Source organism: Rana temporaria, chromosome 3, assembly GCF_905171775.1.
Source record: "Rana temporaria chromosome 3, aRanTem1.1, whole genome shotgun sequence".
Classification (NCBI taxonomy): domain Eukaryota; kingdom Metazoa; phylum Chordata; class Amphibia; order Anura; family Ranidae; genus Rana; species Rana temporaria.
This window is the reverse complement of record NC_053491.1, coordinates 473,448,537-473,468,866: the sequence shown is the minus strand read 5'-3', so window position 1 is coordinate 473,468,866 and position 20,330 is coordinate 473,448,537. Positions and strand designations below refer to the sequence as shown.

The 20,330-nt window shown below is 39.5% G+C and overlaps 1 protein-coding gene across 1 annotated transcript; it reads right to left on the bottom strand.

The window, feature by feature from the left end:
- Positions 1-13,113: 13,113 nt before the first annotated feature.
- On the bottom strand, positions 13,114-18,062 carry LOC120930679 (olfactory receptor 1-like). Its single transcript, XM_040341854.1, has 2 exons — positions 18,054-18,062; positions 13,114-14,079 (listed from the first exon to the last, which is right to left on the bottom strand). The coding sequence occupies exons 1-2, from the start codon at positions 18,060-18,062 to the stop codon at positions 13,129-13,131; spliced, it is 960 nt and encodes a 319-aa protein (XP_040197788.1). The 3' UTR covers positions 13,114-13,128.
- Positions 18,063-20,330: the final 2,268 nt, after the last annotated feature.

Below are 20,330 nucleotides of genomic sequence, written 5' to 3'. Positions count from 1 at the left end.
TTCCCATGCCCTGACACCTCTTGAAAAAGTGATGGCAACCCTCCATTTTTTAGCGAGTGGCTCATTCCAGCGAGCATCTGGAGGTGTGGCTGGGATGGTGCAGTCAACCATGAGCAAATGTCTACATCAGGTGGTCCCTGCCATACTGCGGCGCATGAGCAACCAGTTTGTCATGCCCACCCAGGAGGACCAGCGTGTGCAAGCAATGACAGACTTTTATAATATTGCTGGCTTTCCTAAGACCATCGGGCGATAGACTGCACCCATGTGGCACTACAGCCCCCCCATGATACTGAACACCTGTTCAGAAACAGGAAAGGCTGGCATTCGATCAATGTCCAGGTGATCGTAGATGCCCATGGCCTCATCTGGCACGTTTGTGCCAAGTTTCCCGGCTCGTGCCATGATAGTTACATCCTAAGGCAGACCAAGATCTACAGAGACTTTGAGATGAACGTTTATGGAGACAGCTGGCTGATTGGTGAGTGACATTGGTGTCAGGTATGCCCCCCCATGATGCAGACATCACAAGGGGCACATGCATGACTAATATCCTCCTGTCTTTTCCCTTACAGGTGACTCAGGATATGCCTTGGGACCCCACCTGATGACCCCCTTTAGGAACCCCCAAACACCCGGAGAACGAAAATTCAATGAGGTGCACATCCAGACCCGGGCTATAGTAGAGCGGACTTTTGGCCTGCTAAAGTCAAGATTCAGATGCCTTGACAGGACTGGGGGTACACTATTGTATTCCCCAGACTTTGTATGCCAAATTATTGGGGCATGTTGCATACTGCACAATTTTGCTTTAAGAAGGGGCATGCATGTGGAGATATGTCCTGACCTAACCCCCCACCCAGGCAATCCCCCCCCAAACCCCTCTACCCGGTCTGCTGAGGGCCAGGCAATCAGGAGACAACTGTCTGAAGGCATCTTTGCCCAGTAAATGGATCCTAATTATATTTTTGTTTTTGCTTTGCCCAGAACAAATCACAGAGATTATGTGACCTTTAAATCTTTACTTTGCAAAATAAATGCACATTACTTATATGCCAATGAGAATGTTTTTTTTTGGGTTACAAAACGCACATTAATTATCTCACAATGAGAATGCATGAATGCACGTCACTGTGGTCCCTAGCACAGACACATCACATGCACATCGAATTGGATTAGATCCAAGTACCCCCCCCCCTTTGGTACTTGGGAGCAGTAACGCCCCGCCACGGCTCCAATTATGTCACTGTGCATTCATACACCATTCAGGAACCTAGGATGACTTCTCCCTGGTCCTGGGGATCCCTACTCCACCAAAACTGAGGGTGACACCCTTATGTTTTCAGGAATGCCACCCCCCCCACATTCACACATCATTCACACACATAAACCAAATCATAAGTACAGTGTAAAAAAAAAGAAAAAAAAAAGTACCCCTGCAAATTAAGGATGTTGCCGAGTGCTCCTTCTGGGCTGCCCACGGGCACGGGCATGGGCACGGGCACGGCCATGGGGACGGCCACGGCCGACTGGGGGATCTTCACGGGGGGGGGGTCTGTGCAGGGGAGGGAGTATTTTCAGGGGGGGGACTGTGCAGGGGAGGGAGTATTTTCAGGGGGGGGGGACTGTACAGGGGAGGAAGCAGCCTCCCCTGGTGTCTGTCCTCCTGCTGGCCTTCCCTCCAAGGCAACGGCTATCCTTGTCAGACAGGAAGTAATGTCAGCCGTATTGGCCTGCACAGCCCGGGTATTGGCCTGCACAGCCTGGGTGAGGGCAGTCACCTCCTGGGCCACACCTGTTGTGGCGTTCCTCAGGTCCCACAAACAGGTGATGACCCCCACGGAGTTGGTGGCCACGTCACCCAGTGACTCCCTCATTGCACCCAGGCTGCGCTCCACCTTGGTCATTGTTTTTTGTATTGCAGACAGACTGCGGGTCTGCCGGACATTGTCCCTCAACAGACTGACCGGCAGACGCACCAACCCCCCCCTGTTTTCAGGGGTCGGCATCCTACTTGCCCCTGAGGCTTGTGGCCTTGGAGGAGGAGTTGGAGTGAGCCATGGGTGCTGCTGCATGTTGGAGGAGGGTTGGAAGGGGCGACCCATGATGGTGGCCTGACTGCTGGGCGCCTGTGGGGTTCCCTCAGGGGATGATTCAAAGGTCATATCTTGGCCCATCATTATTTTCTGCCCAATCAGAATATTGTCATCTTCCTCCCCCTCATCCTCCTCCCACTCAACATCCAAATTAGGGGAGTTGTGGGCACTCCCCTCCCATGGCGAATCCTGCCCTTCTTGGGACTCTGCATGAGCCTGTCTTGGGGGTGGTGCAGCAGCCTGCCCTGATGGGCCTGCAACCTCCTGACCTGATGGGCCAGCCACCTCCTGGGCTGATGGGGCTGCCACCTCCTGGGCTGATGGGGCTGCCACCTCCTGGGCTGATGGGGCTGCCACCTCCTGGGCTGATGGGGCTGCCACCTCCTGGGCTGATGGGGCTGCCACCTCCTGGGCTGATGGGGCTGCAAACTCCTGGCCATCTGGGGAGGACACAAAACAATCACAGGTTGTTGGATCCACACACTTGGCACATCTTCCCTTCCCCCACCCACACATGCTAATCACCAGATAGAAATTCAAAAAAATTACCTGTCCTCATAAGAGGATCATTGTCAAAGCCAGGCAGGCCCACCACCTGCTGTGGGTGGAAACACTGGGCCACTGCCCATTCCTCCTCACTCATCCTGACTGGGCAGGGTCCCCCTCCTCCAGTGCCCCTGGTATGGGCATGCAGCGTTGCCAGCTTGTTCCGGGACACGCTCCTCAAGTCATTTTTTTTTTTTAACTCCAGCGATGGTCCTGGTCTCCCCCCCCCCCCCGCCGCATTGATCCGATCGGTGATCTTTTGAAGGATCTCCTTCCTCCTGGCCGGGGTGGTGGTGTGGCTCTCAGGGCCATGGAGAAATCGCCCAAATTTAATGACGCCCTGAGCAAGTATATGCTTCTCTGCCAGGGTAAAATTAAGCTTCCTGCGCTTGGGAGCCATGACAGACAACACCCAGCAACAGGGAACTCACCCAAAAAACAAACAACAATACACACACACAACAAAGAAAATACAAACAAGCAAAAATAAAAAAGATACAGACAGCTACTATTAATTCGAAAACAAACAGGCAAAAAAGGAAAACAAAAAATATAAACACAACCAAAAAAAAACACTTATCAAAAACAAACACGCAAACAATCAAAACAAAGAACAAATTATCAAAAACAAACACCAACTATACCCTCCAACTCCACAAACACTTTTCTCACAAACAAATCTTACCAACAAACACTGACAAACGTTCAAAGCAGAAGCAACTTGCTTTAGGAAGGGAACACAGGGAAATACTTTTGCAATTGAAGTCTGTTTGACTGGGGCTATTTAGACACAGGGCGATCTTCAAACTAAGTACGCTTGGCCTTTTACCTATCTCACTGATTGCGCTGACCAAAGTTCTGCACATGCGCAGTGAGGTCCAGATTCGTGCGCGCATGCGCAGTACGGCCGGCACTTCATTTGCATGGGGTCACGGCTCATTACAATGAAGCACGCCCACTTCATTCCCACTTGCCATAACCACGCCTTACGCATTGAAACTTAAGTTAAGGATGGCGCAGTTTTGTGCGCAAATGCACTGAGAATACGGTACTTACGACACCAACTTAGGGCGCCGTAACTTAAATGACATAAGTTAGATAATCCTAAATGTACACATGTTTTTGAGAATTTGGCCCATAGTGACCAAATAACCAAAAGGTTTATAGATTGCAAATGCATTAAACATGTAACCAAAAAATTAGAAAAATATAAAAAGCAATCAGTGCCACCATAAAAGTGGAGTGTGTAGTCCAAATTCAACACATAGACATGATGTTGTTAATCTCATGGATGGATGAGGAAAGCGTTATCTCCTCTGTCGTCCCAATCAAACACACAGGAATTGTGTTTATATTCTCCTAGATTCCAATATCACCACATCTCCCAGGAAATAATCGTTAACGTAAGGGTAGATTAAATACGCTTACCAGCTGATGTAGACCCGCAGCTCACCATACGGTGGGGGGTCCTCAGAGCATGTGTGGGCCAACTGCCCTCCTTGGTCTCCGTACCGGATACGTCTCCTAATGCAGGCAGTCCCGACGGGATCTTGATGAGGTCGCAGGAAAATGGCCAAAAACGAAAATTCCCAGTGGTGCAGGTCTTGTAGTGAATGATACACTTACAGGATTCAATCAGGGAGAGAGCAAAAAAAGAGGAGAAGAAAGGAGGGAAACAACTAACAAATATATTTTATACTCTAATAAATATTTTGTTACATTTTATATTATTATTTTATTTACCTTTTTGTGTATTATATTAGAAATGTGCACTACCAAAACATTTGTTTGTTTTCATTTTCGTTTCATTTGTTTGTTTTTTTTGTTTTGTCTTTCGGGTCATTCATTATGATCACAATTCGAACATTTGAAAATTCAAAGATCTGAAAATAAGAAAGAAAATCTGAAAATTCTAAAGAATAACTAACTAACAAACTAATAGTAACTAACTATTAAATTATAGGTATTGGAATTTCCTTTCAAATTTGGCTGTTAGTGAACGTAACAAATACAAATTTATCCGAAGTTACGAATTATCTGAAATAACTAATTCTGCATCTAAACAAATGGAATGGAACACATTAATAGTAAATAATAATAATAATAATTAGTTGTTATTATTATTATTATTATTATTATTGTTATTTATTATTATTAATTCATTATGTTTTATTTGTTTAGATACGGCATTCGTTATTTTGGATAATTCAAAACTTCGAATAAATTTGCATTTGTTACGTTCACTAACAGCCAAATATGAAAGGAAATTCCAATACCTATCATTTAATAGTTAGTAATAGTTACTGTATTTATTGGCGTATAACACTCACTTTTTTACCCTGAAAATAGAGGGTAAACTGTGGCTGCGTGTTATACGCAGGGGGCTGTGGAACTTTTTTTTCCTGAAACTTCCCTCTTGAAGTTAGGGTGCGTGTTATACACCTGTGTGTGTTATACACCGATAAATACGGTAAGTTATTTTTAGTTAGTTATTCTTTCAAATTTTTTAATTTTCTGGTTTTTGGATTTTCAAATTTCAAATTTTTCTAATTTACGAATATTCAAATTTACAAATATTTGGAAAAATTTGTTAAATGGGTTTTAGTTAATTCAGATATTTCCGAATTAACAAATTTGTCGATCTTCATTAAACAGAATGAAATGAATTACACATGTCTACATTATATGACACACCAAACATCCCCCTACTCCAGGCTCCTTGTTTGGGGACTTGGGGTTCTCATTTTCCCTATTTGGCATATACATTATTTCCCATTTGTAACGCTAATCATTTTATCTAATCTAATCATTTAAAAAAAAAAAGGAAAACATCTTTAGATAAATCTAAAAAAAGAAAATGTCACAATAAAGAGTGGAATTTACTAACATTGCTACTAGAGGCATGAAAACCTTTTCCTGTTTGACCAAATGCATAAATTAAAGGAACAAATAAAACTCTACTATTAATACTTCTTTTGCATTTTATTTTCTTTACAATATTATTTTATTGTTTTATATTCATTATACAGGGATTTTCCGTATGCACAACAGATATACATATATAATGACCATCTGCCAATACTAGTTGAATACATTATAAATTCTTACAGATCTGCATTTTATTTTCTCATGGTAATGTATTTATTAGTTCAGGACGCAGGACTTACCTCATACATCTTAAGTTCTTTCTGTGTCAGCATCACCCACAGGTTTAGCTTTCGCAATCAGCAGGGCTTTTAGAACTGTTGCTACAATTTGTCATTTTACTTTATTTCCAAAGCAATGGTGGTTGTATTAGAATATTCACTGATCAAACTTAAAAAAAAAAAGTCTTTAAAATATACAAAAGAAAAACAAATTCTTCATAAAAGTTTTGTTAGTTTTTTTTTTTTTTATTTAATAACTAAATCAAATACCTTTTTTTTTAAAACAATGTCACAAGAATAAAACAATGTTTGCCACACAAAAAAACAACAGTTCGGTATCATATCATGGTATAAAAAAAAAAACAGTTTTAATAGGCCCTCAGCTAAATGTGAAAATAACTCTGGGTTTTAAAAATGAAAACAAATGATAACAAAAATGGCAAAACAGAGTGGCATTTTAGGTGGTAAATTTATAATGGTGATAGCTTTATAGGTTACAAGATAGCTTTCTGAATGAAAATAAAGCTGCACAATTAATTCTGTAGATATATTCTTATTGTAAAAGATATATATAAAAAAAAAGATATATTCTTATTGTGATAAAATGTCCTTAATTCTACTTCATGCAACTGAAGTGATTTATTAGCATTGCATCAATAAGAAATAGAGAATGAGTAGTACTTTGAGAGTCATTTAGATTTTTCTTGCAGGCTTTTCTGGTATAGTATCAGTCTCTTAAATAGTAAGAGCCTAAGTCCATGTGGTGTTATTATTCACAGTTACTCGTATTTATAAGAACAGTTCCTGTCTGAATACTCAGTGGAATGTTTAATTCAAATCTCCAATGAAACCGACTGACAAACATAAAAAAATATAAAACAGAAAACAGTTAATTACGTTTCCTAGATTTGTTAGAAATTGTTTAAACTATAATGTCTTTTTTTTTGGTTTATAAGTTCTCAAACTGACATTTTACATTTCCTTTTATATTTACTTATTTGATTTCCTTTTATATTTATTACTTACATAAGATTTATGTTTTACAAAAGAACATCTACTTGAGTTTTAATTTGTCCCCCTGGCAGAAAAGTGGACTTATGAGGGTCACTTTCACTTGTAAATATCAGAATGTAAATGTTTTGTCTCGGACTGTCCACAAATTATGGGGCCTCTTCCTTAGATCCTGAGGACTTTGTCTATATATCTAAACCAGGACAAGATCCCGAAAAGATACTTTTTATATATGTTGGATTTTTTTTCTTTTTTCACTTTATATACTGTATGTAAAAATATAAGAATCAAAAATATTTTTTAGGGAAAACTCATTTATAAGTATATAGTAAAATAAAAATAAAAATATATTTTTTTCATCATCTTGAGAAAGATTGGGTTCCCTGCTAAAACATTGATTAAACTATACTGGAAAATGACTCCCGTTTTGTGTCCTGTTGAGTCCATCTACTGCCTGCTTCATATTTTACGTACTTTTTTCAGCCATTATCCCTACTAGCATGTGTGATGGCCCACACGTTTGCATGAATAGTATATGGTCAGTCACTTTATCTCTTCTTGATTATATGATAAATTGTTGCATTCAATATACAGTAATAATGAGCTTGTAAAACGTATTATTTTGGTTATAATGTGTTATTTTTTATTGGCCTAGATCTGGTGGGTAGGTCCCATTAGGAGAGTTAGAATATGTGGTGGCACCCTCTTGGTTGTACTGGGTAAATCCACATTGTATGACCACACGGTTATGTGCATGCACTATTACATCATCACATCACATTAATGCAGGCATCAACGTGTCATGACATCATCGTGCAGCCAGTGCAAAATCTTTAGCATGTGGAAAAACTGGAATGTGTAGGTAAGCATCTTTAGTTTCCACTGATGTTAAAAAACAAAACAAAAAAAACTCCTAGCTGGAGAGATACTATTACAGGCTCCACAGGTTCCATATGCTCCTTCTCGATCGCTTAAAGCGTGTTGATCTTCTTGAGACTTAAGATGGGGTGAACACTGTCATTCAGTTTTGGGACTGTGAAGGAGCTTGAGTAGAAAACCATAAATCCTTTTGTCCTCCAGCATTAGAAAATTCACGTCTTGTGATAGAAGATGATTGGGGGCCTGCAAGAGTGTACACTTTGTTTATGGAACTGAATTTTCAATTGAATGCAATAAGTGCTGAGGACGAAGGCTCTAAATTCTAGCTTGTAGGCATGAGTCACAAAGTCACCTATTCTTCCTCAATCTCACTCTGCAGGACCTCCATGAAAGCCTGTAAATGTCGCACCACCTGAGCAGAGATAAATGTCCTACCATCTTCTGTAGAGATAAAAAAATTGCCATGCAACTGAAGGCAACTACCAATGGGATATGCTGATAGAACCTTTTATTGGAACAAACACCCTAGCAGGATGAGCTCAGTCCCTTCACTGTCAGGTCCATACATCAACTTGACCTGACATTGGGGGTTTTACACACAGTGCAAGCACCAGGATTGTATGTACCATATTTATCGGCGTATACTGCGCACTTTTTTCCCCTTAAATTCAGGGGAAAATCGCGGGTGCGTGATATACGCCGATATACGATTCCTGCGCTGTGTTTGAATGCCGCCGCTGACATATACCGAGCGCAGTACACTCGAGTACACTCGGCCAGGCTCGACTCCCCTCGTGGTCACAACCTGTTCCGCCTCCGAGCGTGGCCGAGCGTGCCCGAGTGTACTGCGCTCGGTATATGTCATCGGCGGCGCTCAAACACAGCGCGGGAAGTGGGGATCGACTCAAAAACAGCACGGGAGAAGCGGGGAGGACACCACCAAGGCCGCAGATGGATGCCGGACAAGGCTGCCGATGGGTGCCGGGCAAGACACCAACGAGGGGCATTCAGACTGTAAGTATTTTTTTTTTTCCGAAATTTCCCTTCCAGGTTGGGGGCCCGCGCTATACGCCGGGGCGCGCTATACGAAGATAAATACGGTATATTTGACAGACTGATTTCTGGCTGACAGATGGAAGCAGTCCGGCAACTGAGGAGGTGGTGCTTCTACACACCCCCAGTAATGGGTGCCCACTTTGGGTAGAGAGGATGGAGCTGAGTAGACATGCATCTGCTGTCTTCCCCCTTTTCTTACGGACCCGGAAGTGACATGTATGAAGTCACTTCTGGGTCCCCATCTCACTTTCCCCAGCCAGCATGGCCAGGACACAATGGAATGCAGTGTGATCTCCACTGCAGTACATTTAGATGATTTAAGCGGAAACATCCAGGGTCTTTTAGACCCTGGATGTCTCATTAAAGAGAAACTGTAACCAAAACATCATCACACAGGGAACCCTTTGTCACCTGTGTGATGAAATACAGTAAAGAAAAAAAAAATATATATATATATATATATATATATATATATATATATATATATATATATATATATATATATATATACAAAATTAAAGTTACAATCAAGCACATAAAATCCACCCCCCCCCCCAAAAAAAAACAAAAAAAACACATGTATGTATGTACAAATGTAAACCCACACATGAAAATTATGATTGTGATATACAGTACATATGTTACACATTGCTGTGCATGCCAGAGTGAGAGCATTATTTCTAACACCAGACCACCTCTTTAATCTATAAGGGGCTTTTAAACTGTAGGGTACTGAGGTTTGTTACTATTTTAAATGCTCACGCAAATTTAAGGTTTGACATCTTGGGTATCTACAGTATATACTTAGTGAAACATAATATTTTATATTTTACCCCAATAATTGGGTAAATGATTGCATTTGCGTGCCCTAAAATTAACTTTAGTCTATTTACTATTTTACTGAAATTTTGTGATTCCTAGACCTTTTTATTAATATCATATAACATAAAAAATTGGAACGGCCATTATTTCAATCTCTATGGTGTCCACTTTAAAAAAAAAACATTGCCTGATCTGAAGAGTCTCGATTTTAGCTGGGACCTTCATATGTTAGGGTCAGAATTTGGCATAAACAACATGAAAGCATGGATCCATCCTGCCTTATATCTACGGTTCAGGCCGGTGGTGGTGGTGGTGGTGTAACAGACCAGTTGGCAGTAAATGAGGAGGCTTTCTGAACAAAGGTTGTAACATTTTATTCAGCAGATGGACATTTCAAGACTGGAGTGTTTTCCAGTAAAATACATTTTATTTTATTTATATTCTTAGGGCCAGATCCAGAGAGAATTGGATCCGCGCAGCGTATCAGAGATACGCTACGCCGCCGTACCTTACCTGGCGGAATTTCGAATCTTCAACGATTTTGTGCCTTAAGTTACGGCGGCGTAGTGTATTTCTGGCGGCGGAATTAAAATCGGCGATCAGGGGGCGGGTTTCATTTAAATGAAGCGCGTCCCCATGCCGAATGAACTGCACATGCGTCGTCCAGAAATTTCCTGCCGTGCTTTGCGCAAAATGACGTCGCAACGACGTCATTTTTTTAACTTAGACGTGAGTTACGTCCATCCCTATTCACGGACGACTTGCGCAAAAAAAATAAAACATTAAAATTTTGACGCGGGAACGACGGCCATACTTAACATGGCAAGTCTATCTATACGCCGCAAAATACCAGCTTTAACTATACGCCGGAAAAAGCCGACTACAGACGACATTAGAAAATGCGATGGCCGCGCTTATGTTCGTGGATCGTCGTAAATCGCTAATTTGCATACCCGACGCGGAAAACGACGCAAACTCCACCCAGCGGGTGCCGAAGTATTGCATCTAAGAAACGAAGACGTACAATGCCGTACGCCTGTCAGATCTTACCCAAATGCCGTCGTATCTTGGTTTGAGGATTCAAACTAAAGATATGATGTGGGAAATTTGAAAGTACGCCGGAGTATCAGTAGATACGCCGGCGTACTTTCTCTGTGAATCTGGCCCTTAAGGTACAATTCCAGTTGGGGCAAATTATCTAAAAATTGGTCTCCTGTCACCTCATGAAAATAAAAATGCTCCAGTTTCTGTACTGCCCTATCTCCGATGTAGTTTGACTGCAGACTCACTGGGGGGGGGGGGGGTTTACAAAAACTGGTGCACACAGAATCTGGTGCATATAAACCAATCAGCTTCCAGGCTTTATTGTCAAAGCTTAATTGAGTAAGCTGAAGTTAGAAGCTGATTGGGTACTACGCATACCTGCATCAGATTTTGTGTGCACCGGTTTTAGTACATTTTCCCCCACAAAATGATGTAGCACTGTAACTCGTCAAGGTTAAATGATGTAAATCAAGCCACTTTGGCAGCTGAAGGACATCATGACAACTTCAGGTAGTTGGTTGTGGATAATGAAGCTTTATAAAAAAGGTTGTAACTTAATATTCAGCAGATGATCACTACAAGACTGGAATATTTCCGGTACAATGCATTCTATTTAAATCATATTTTTAAAGCCCAATTTGTGCATGGGGAAATTATGTTAACATGCAGCTCATAAAAATAAAACAATGCAATTCTAACTGCTGTAGTCATCTTCTCTCCAGCACAGTCCCCCCTTTAGGCTGGGTTCACACCATTGTGAATTGGATGTGAGTTCGCCACATCCAATTCACAATAGCAGGAGATTTTGATTGTCTCTCTATGGAGCCTGTGATGGACTCACCCGGCACAGAGGCTTTCTGAGGGGACTAAATGATGGCCTCTTGCCCACTGATTATGGGCTTTGGATTTTGGGGGAACAGTGCTCTTTGTGAGGTGTATCCCTGAGGACCCTTGACATGGTGTTACTTTGGATTCAGGTCCATGTCCCCCCAAGACACACAGACTATGGGAACCCTGTATATGCCATATTAGAAATAGTGACTGATTCATACTGTTGGGACACATACTGTTAGAAGATGCCAATGTCATCAACTTTAGCCACCTGTCTGTCTGCTGTCTGCTATAATGTAAATAAGTCTAGTGTGGCTTCTAAGAGTCTTTCACCCATTGTTTTTGTGCTAATTAACTCTGCTTTTGTGTAAATGAGTTCTGTGTTGATATTTATGATAATGTGTATTGTATCGGTTCTGTGACGGTGAGCTAGGAGACGTCAAGGCTGAAAGGTCATATCTGAGTCACCTAGTCTGGAAATGATTAGTAAACTAGCTCATGTTAATTAGGTTTATGGTTACAGTTTGTATTGTCATCTTTGTGTATATATTTTTTGTGTGAGATCTCAAATAAAGAAGGCTATTCCTGATGTACTCCAAGACTGGTGTTGTCTAGTTCTTGGGGGTTACTATAGCCAGATCCATTGGTCTTGGGTTCCAGGACTTAGGAAGTGATATACTGACGGAAGCACTCGCACGGAGTGTTGCACATGAGCCCTTTGTGTCTTTTGATCCATTTCAGGTCTGAATTCAGTCAGAAATTTGGGCTGAAACCATACCTGAAATGGTGAACGGAGATGCACCATTGCTGTGAAACACATCGGTATTAAGTGTCAACACAGCCTCAAGGTTCAATGATGCCCATTGTAATTCAACAATCTCCCTTTCAGCCCAGGTTATCAAGGCACACCGAAATGTAGGAAATGTCATTATGTGGCACCACTCTCTTCAGCATTTAGGATGAGGAATAGCAGGATGAAGAGAACTGACTGAAGACACATGAAAAAAGGCATGCATACAATTTTTAAAGGGTCTAAAGCTTTAAGGGAGTGGGGAGATGTAAGGAAAAGGTGTTCTAAACCAAGAGCGTAAACTTTTTTACAAGAATTAAATGAAACAGCATTTATGTTGTCAACTTTCCATGTCATTTTTTAATAGAGAAACTCTGCTACCTGAGACCAAATGAATTGTTTCTTTAAAAGTAAGGCCTTGTACACACGGCCGAGTTTCTCTGCAAAAAACAGCAGAAAACTGCTTTTTGCCGAGATTTCCATTTGTGTGTATGAGGCATTTAGGTTTCTCGTCTGGAAATCTGGCCAGTATCTCGATGATAAAAAAGAGAACCTGCTCTCTTTTTTCTCGTCGAGATTCTTGTTGGCACCGTTTCCTGAAGAGAAACCCGAGAGTGTGTATACTTACCTGTCGCCGTGGAAACCCGCGCATGCTCGAAATGACTTTGACCCATGCACGGTAGCTTCCACGGTATAGGTAGGGTAAAGCAAGCAAGGGTATCGCTCGTCATACGCAATGACGTCACCGCGTTCTTTCCTTTCAAGAGAACCTCGGCTCTTTTGAAATGAAAGTCAGTACACTCCAGCGGCAAGAGTTTCTTGCCAAGAAAATCATCAGGGAAAACAACTGTTTTTTCCTGACAAGATTCCCGGACGTGTGTACGAGGCCTAACTTGTTTTAATTGATCTACTTTGAAAGAAAATTTGAGTGGAAGCTGTGAACAGATTTTACTAAGGCTGACTTAATATCTTTATTTCTCAAGCTATAGATAATTGGATTTATCAATGGAGTGAAAACAGTGTACAAAAGTGATACAATTTTGCTCAGGTTCCAAGGCTGTCCTCTTGTGGGCAGTACATAAGTAAAGAACAGTGTTCCATAAAAAATAGAGACCACAGCCAAGTGAGAACTGCAAGTTGAGAAGGCTTTCTGCCTGCCTGTAGTTGATGAAATTCTTAGAATGCTGTAAATAATTTTAATGTAAGATATGATAATAAAGCCAAATGGAAATATAATTCCGGGAATAGATAAGATTATAATTTCTATCTGAACCGTGGAGATGTCAGAACAAGAAAGACCTAGAAGAGGTTCCATATCACAGAAAAAATGGTCAATAATGTTTGGTCCACAAAACCATAAATTGTACACTGTTATGAATTCAACCAGTGAAATAAAAATGCTCAGTGACCATGACAGAACAATCAATTGCACACAGAAACCATGGCTCATCACGCTGTTATACATTAGAGGGTTACAGATAGCCATAAATCGATCATATGACATCACAGTGAGGAGAAATAAGTCATAGATTTCTGTCAATATAAAGAGATAAAATTGAGCTAAACAGCTGGAAAAGGACATGACACCGCTATTACTTAGTAGAACATAGAGCAAGCTAGGTACAATGTCTGAACTCAGAAGAATGTCTGATATGGAGAGTTGGGTGAGGAAGGTATACATTGGAGTTTGGAGGTTCTTGCTGAAGGACACCAGTGTGATGGTCTGGAGGTTTCCATACATTGTCACACAATATATTATGAGAAACAAACTAAAGAGGATCCTTCGGAAGAGAGGAGGCCCCTGAAATCCCAAGAGTATGACTCTGCTGATCATAGTCAGATTGTGGTCAATAGTTTCCTTTTAAATAGAAAAGAAAGTGCATTGTTTATTTTTAGACAAACAAGGTTTGTGGACATGTACACAAACTGCAGGATAATTTCCATATTCTAGGTGTGAATATTAATAATACAAGAAAACAGTTACCATTAACCTTGTATGACTTCCAGATAGTTATTTTTCTTATTATTCTCCTATTGTTTTCATATATTCTACCACCCCTCTAACCAAATATATGCATAGTTCTGGGCTGATACCTCATTGCATTGAGGTATCTTACATTGAGCCCCAGACCAAGGGAGATTGACGGTTATTTTGTGTTTCTTTCATTTTGCAAATAATCACACCAACTGTTGTCACCCTCTCACCAAACTGCTTGTCGATGGTCTTGTAGCCCATTCTAGCCTTGTAGGTCTACAATCTTGTCCTGACATCCTTGGACAGCTCTTTGGTCTTGGCTATGGTGAAGAGATTGGAATCTGATTGACCGATTGCTTTTGTGGACAGGTGTCTTTTATACAGGTAAAAAGCTGTAGGAGTTTGTTACTCCCTTTAGGAGAGTGCTCCTAATCTCAGCTTGTTACATGTATAGAAGACACCTGGGAGCCAGAAATCTTGCTGAATGATAGGAGATAAAATATGTATTTCACTCATTAAAATGCAAATCAATTTATAACTTTTTCAAAATGCATTTTTCTGGAAATTTTTATTTAGTTACATAGTTACATAGTTACATAGTTACATAGTTAGTCAGGTTGAAAAAAGACACAAGTCCATCCAGTTCAACCACAAAAAAAATAAACAAACAAAATAAAAAACACAATACAATCCCATACACCCAACTCCATACCCACAGTTGATCCAGAGGAAGGCAAAAAACCCCAGCAGAGCATGATCCAATTTGCTACAGCAAAGCAGTCTGTCTCACACTGTTAAAATAAACCTACCATTAAAATTATAGACTGATCATTTCTTTGTCAGTGGGCAAACGTATAAAATCAGCAGGGGATCAAATACTTTTTTTCCTCACTGTATGATACTCCTTTCCTGCATATAGTTTCTGCTATCATATCCACATAATAATAACCTGCACAGGTTGCCAACTGTAATACCCTCTACACTCCTCCCCTGTACATACTATCCACTGTCATAACCTCCACATTTCTCTCCTGCCCATATTGCCCACCTTCATACCCTCCACACTCATTTACTGCACGTACTGTACTGTTTACTGTCATACTCTTCACATTCCTATCCAGCGCATACTACAGACTACCACATCCTCTTATACATTTTGTTTTCTTATCCTCCTATACATTTGGTCCAAGGCCATACCCTCAATAATTATCTACTTCAGATACTGACTATTGTCACATTCCTCTCCTGAAAATATGATATCTATATAAAAACATATACTTTATGGGGGCCCCAGCCAGAAGCCATGGGACAGAGGTCTCATCAAGGGGTCAGAGGACTCCAGAGCCCCAAGGCAGCGGATCTTGGTCCCAGGAGTCAGGTCGGCTCCTATCAGGGGTGTCAGGAGAACCCCAATTCCTAGGCCAGAGGTGGGCCATGCAGCAGGGCGCTGCAACTGAAGGCTAGAGAGCCAAGTGTGCGAAAGAGCTGAGTGACACAGTCAAAGGACTGGTAAGAGGAGCAGCAGTGCTGCCAACGTGTAAGCCAGATGGCTTGGTATTTTCATGTGTTCTTGTTTGTGGAAGAAACCCCTGCGTGGGCAACTGGTATATAAGTGAACTTTATTTGTACTCAATAAAAGTGGGCTGCCACGCCTTAAAACTACAGTTTGGACTGGCGCTGCTCATGCTGTAAATACACCTGATACTTGAGTTTTATTCCCCAAACTTAAAACATATATACTGTGACAGTAGGAGATGTTGTCACTGTAAAATTGGTAGTTTGGGGGACACAGGGTATGCATATTGGCTTGGTGCAAGACTGTAGAGCATAGATGTGGACTGGAGAAAACTACTTTTGCAGGTTTCTCCAGGTTTCGGTACTCCAGCATGGTGCTATGTAGTTTGGAGATACCATAGTGTCTTGGGTGGGACGGGATCTCCAACACTGTGTCCAGGTTTTGTGGACCAGCAGAATGTGTGCTCACGTGAGCACACTCTTTGGGTATGGTAAGACCTCATGGCTCCCAGTTGGAGACTGCTCCACCCCATAAAAGACAGGGGGTCTGCAGGAGTCAGAGGGTCTGCAGGAGGCAGCCAGAACATGTGTGACTGCAAGAGGCCGTAAACAGCCTGAGGACTAAGGCCAGAGAGGAGCTGTGGGTGCTAAAGTAAAGTAAATCCATCCACATTGAAGAATCCTGTGGTCTGGGTGACCAGCATAAAGATATTTTTAATAGAGAGCTTGTGGATCCTGAAGGAGCACAAGATTTATGTGAAATATGTAGGTCCACTAGGCTCTACATTGTGTAATTTACAAACCTTTATCACATGTATATATATGGATCATTTTTTTTATCAGAGTTATATATTTTATACTCTAATAAATATTTTGTTAAATTTTAGATTATTATTTTATTTACTTTTGTGTGTATTATATTAGAAATGCGCACTGCAAACACATTTGTTTGTTTTCATTTTTGTTTAATTTGATTTTTTTTTGTTTTTGTTTTGTCTTTCGGGTCATTCATTATGATCACAATTCAAAAATTCGTAATATTTGAAAATTCAAAAATCCGAAAATAAGAAAGGAAATCTGAAAATTCTAAAGAATAACTAACAAACTAATAGTAACTAACTATTAAATTATAAGTATTGGAATTTCCTTTCAAATGTGGCTGTTAGTGAACGTAACAAATACAAATTTATCCGAATCCGAATTTATCAAGTTATGAATTATCTGAAATAACGAATTCCGCATCTAAACAAATGAAATGGAACAAACTAATAGTAAATAATAATAATAATAATAATAATAATAATAATAATTATAAAAATAATAAGTTGTTATTATTATTATTATTATTATTATTATTATTATTATTATTATTATTATTATTATTATTATTTATTATTAATTCATTTTGTTTTATTTGTTTAGATACAACATTCGTTATTTTGAATATATCATAACTTCGGATAAATTTGTATTTGTTACGTTCACTAACAGCCAAATATGAAAGGAAATTCCAATACCTATCATTTAATAGTTAGTAATAGTTATAATTTTAGTTAGTTATTCTTTCAAATTTTTAAATTTTCTGGTCTTTGGATTTTCAAATTTCAAATTTTTCTAATTGACGAATATTCAAATTTACAAATATTTGGAAACATTTGTTAAAGTTTTTTCGTTAATTCAGATATTTCCAAATTAACAAATTTGTCGATCTTCATTAAACAGAATGAAATGAATTACACATGTCTACATTATATGACACACCAAATATCCCCCTACTCCAGGCTCCTTGTTTGGGGACTTGGGGTTCTCTTTTTCCCTATTTGGCATATACATTATTTCCCTTTTGTAACTCTAATCATTTTATATCTGTACTTTAGGGCCTGGTGGATTTGTTAAGTTAGTAAACTCTGTTCACTTAACATAGCCAATGCTCACATTGCAAGAACAAAAATACACAGGGTGAATCTGAGTTAATTTCAATTGTCCAATCATGTTTAAAGTGGCTTAAAAGTATTTTTTCCCCCTTAATGCATTCCCTGCATTAAGGTAAAAAACATTTTGCAACTTACTGTAATCTCCCCCTTTTTTTCTTGTTTACTAAGCGTAGGTAACATTTGTTTTTGCCCAAAAAAAAAGGAAAACATCTTTAGATAAATCTAAAAAAAGAAAAGGTCACAATAAAGAGTGGAATTTACTAACATTGCTACTAGAGGCATGGAAACCTTTTCCTGTTTGACCAAATGCATAAGTAAAAGGAACAAATAAAACTCTACTATTAATACTTCTTTTGCATTTCATTTTCTCTTGGTAATGTCTTTATTAGTTCAGGACGCAGGACTTACCTCATACATCTTAAGTTCTTTCTGTGTCAGCATCACACACAGGTTTAGCTTTCGCAATCAGCAGGGCTTTTAGAACTGTTGCTACAATTTTTTTTGTTATTTTATTTCCAAAGCAATGGTGGTTGTATTAGAATCTTCACTGATCAAACTTAAAAAAAATAAAATAATTGCCTTTAAAATATAAAAAAAAAAAATACTATTTCATCATAAAAGTTTTGTTAGTTTTTTTTTGTTGTTTTTTTTTTTAAATCAAATACCCTTTTTTAAAACAATGTCACAAGAATAAAGCAATGTTTGCCACAAAAAAAAAAAAACAACAGTTCGGTATCATATCATGGTATAAAAAAAAGTTGTCAATTTTAATAGGCCCTCAGCTAAATGTGAAAATAACTCTGTGTTTTAACTGATTAAAGTAAATAAAAAATGAAAACAAAAATGGGAAAACAAAGTGACATTTTAGGTGGTAACGTTATAATGGTGATAGTTTTGTAAGTTACAAGATAGCTTTCTGAATGAAAATAAAGCTGCACACTTAATTCTGTAGATATATTCTTATTGTAAAAGATAAAAAAAAAAAGATATATTCTTATTGTGATAACATTTCCTTAATTCTACTTCATGCAACTGAAGTGATTTATTAGCATTGCATCAATAAGAAATAGATATTTAGAAGTACTTTGAGAGTCATTTAGATTTTTCTTGCAGGCTTTTCTGGTATAGTATCAGTCTCTTAAATAGTAAGAGCTTAAGTCCATGTGGTGTTATTATACACAGTTGCTCGTATTTATAAGAACAGTTTCTGTCTGAATACTCAGTGGAATGTTTAATTCAAATCTCCAATGAAACCTACTGACAAACATAAAAAAATATAAAATAGAAAACAGTTAATTACATTTCCTAGATTCGTTAGAAATTGTTTAAACTATAATGTCTTTTTTTTTGGTTTATAAGTTCTCAAACTGACATTTTACATGTCCTTTTATATTTATATATGTGATTCCTTTTATATTTATTACTTACATAAGATTTATGTTTTACAAAAGAACATCTACTTGAGTTTTAATTTGTCCCCCGGGCAGAAAAGTGGACTTATGAGGGTCACTTTCACTTGTAAATATCAGAATGTAAATGTTTTGTCTCGGACTGTCCACAAATTACAGGGCCTCTTCCTTAGATCCTGAGGACTTTGTCTATATATCTAAACCAGGACAAGATCCTGAAAAGATACTTTTTATATATGTTGGATTTTTTTTCTTTTTTCACTTTATATACTGTATGTAAAAATATAAGAATCAAAAATATATTTTAGGGAAAACTCATTTATAAGTATATAGTAAAATAAAAATATTTGTTTTCATCATCTTGAGAAAGATTGGGTGCCCTGCTGAAACATTGATTAAACTATACTGGAAAATTCCTCCTGTTTTGTGTCCTGTTGAGTCCATCTACTGCCTGCTTCATATTTTACGTACTTTTTTTCAGCCATTATCTCTACTAGCATGTGTGATGGCCCACACGTTTGCATGAATAGTATATGGTCAGTCACTTTATCTCTTCTTGATTATATGATATATTGTTGCATTCAATATACAGTAATAATGAGCTTGTAAAACTTATTATTTTGGTTATAATGTGTGGGGCGCGGGAGAGATGGCAGCTTAGCTTGAGAGCTTCGTCGGTTTTGCGGCCCTAACCCATCTCTCTGCATGGGGATCACATTAGGATGAACAAGCAGAGTCGCCACTCACACCACACTCATTCCAGGCGATCGTCGGCAGCCAGTTCTGTGCGAAAAATCTCTGATTTATTCAGAAGTCAGGCCACGGTGCTGAAGATCACAGCGGGAGGAAAGATGGCGCCTGTCCATGCGGATGAGGACTTCAGCGAGGACTCACAATCGGTGGCTGAGGACTCTGGCAGAAAGAGCGCACGGGCTGATCACCCTCTAACCTATGCGGATATGTCCAGATTTGCGGCAGATATCAAGGCCTCCTTCTCAGCCGCAATTACTGACTTGAAAACTAGCCTCCTCCTTCTGCAAGACAAGATGGCCACAGCAGAGACGAATGGGAGACACAGGGACAGAGCGATTCAGAGGCTGGATAGGGCTGTGTCTACACAAACCCTCCATTTCATAGAGGTGAGCAGGCATTTAGAAGACCTCGACAACAGAGGGAGGCGCAACAATATTAGAGTACGTGGAATACCGGAAACGGTGGATACCGACCAAATTGTGCCTGTCCTCCAGAGAGTGTTTAACAGCCTCCTAGAACGGCC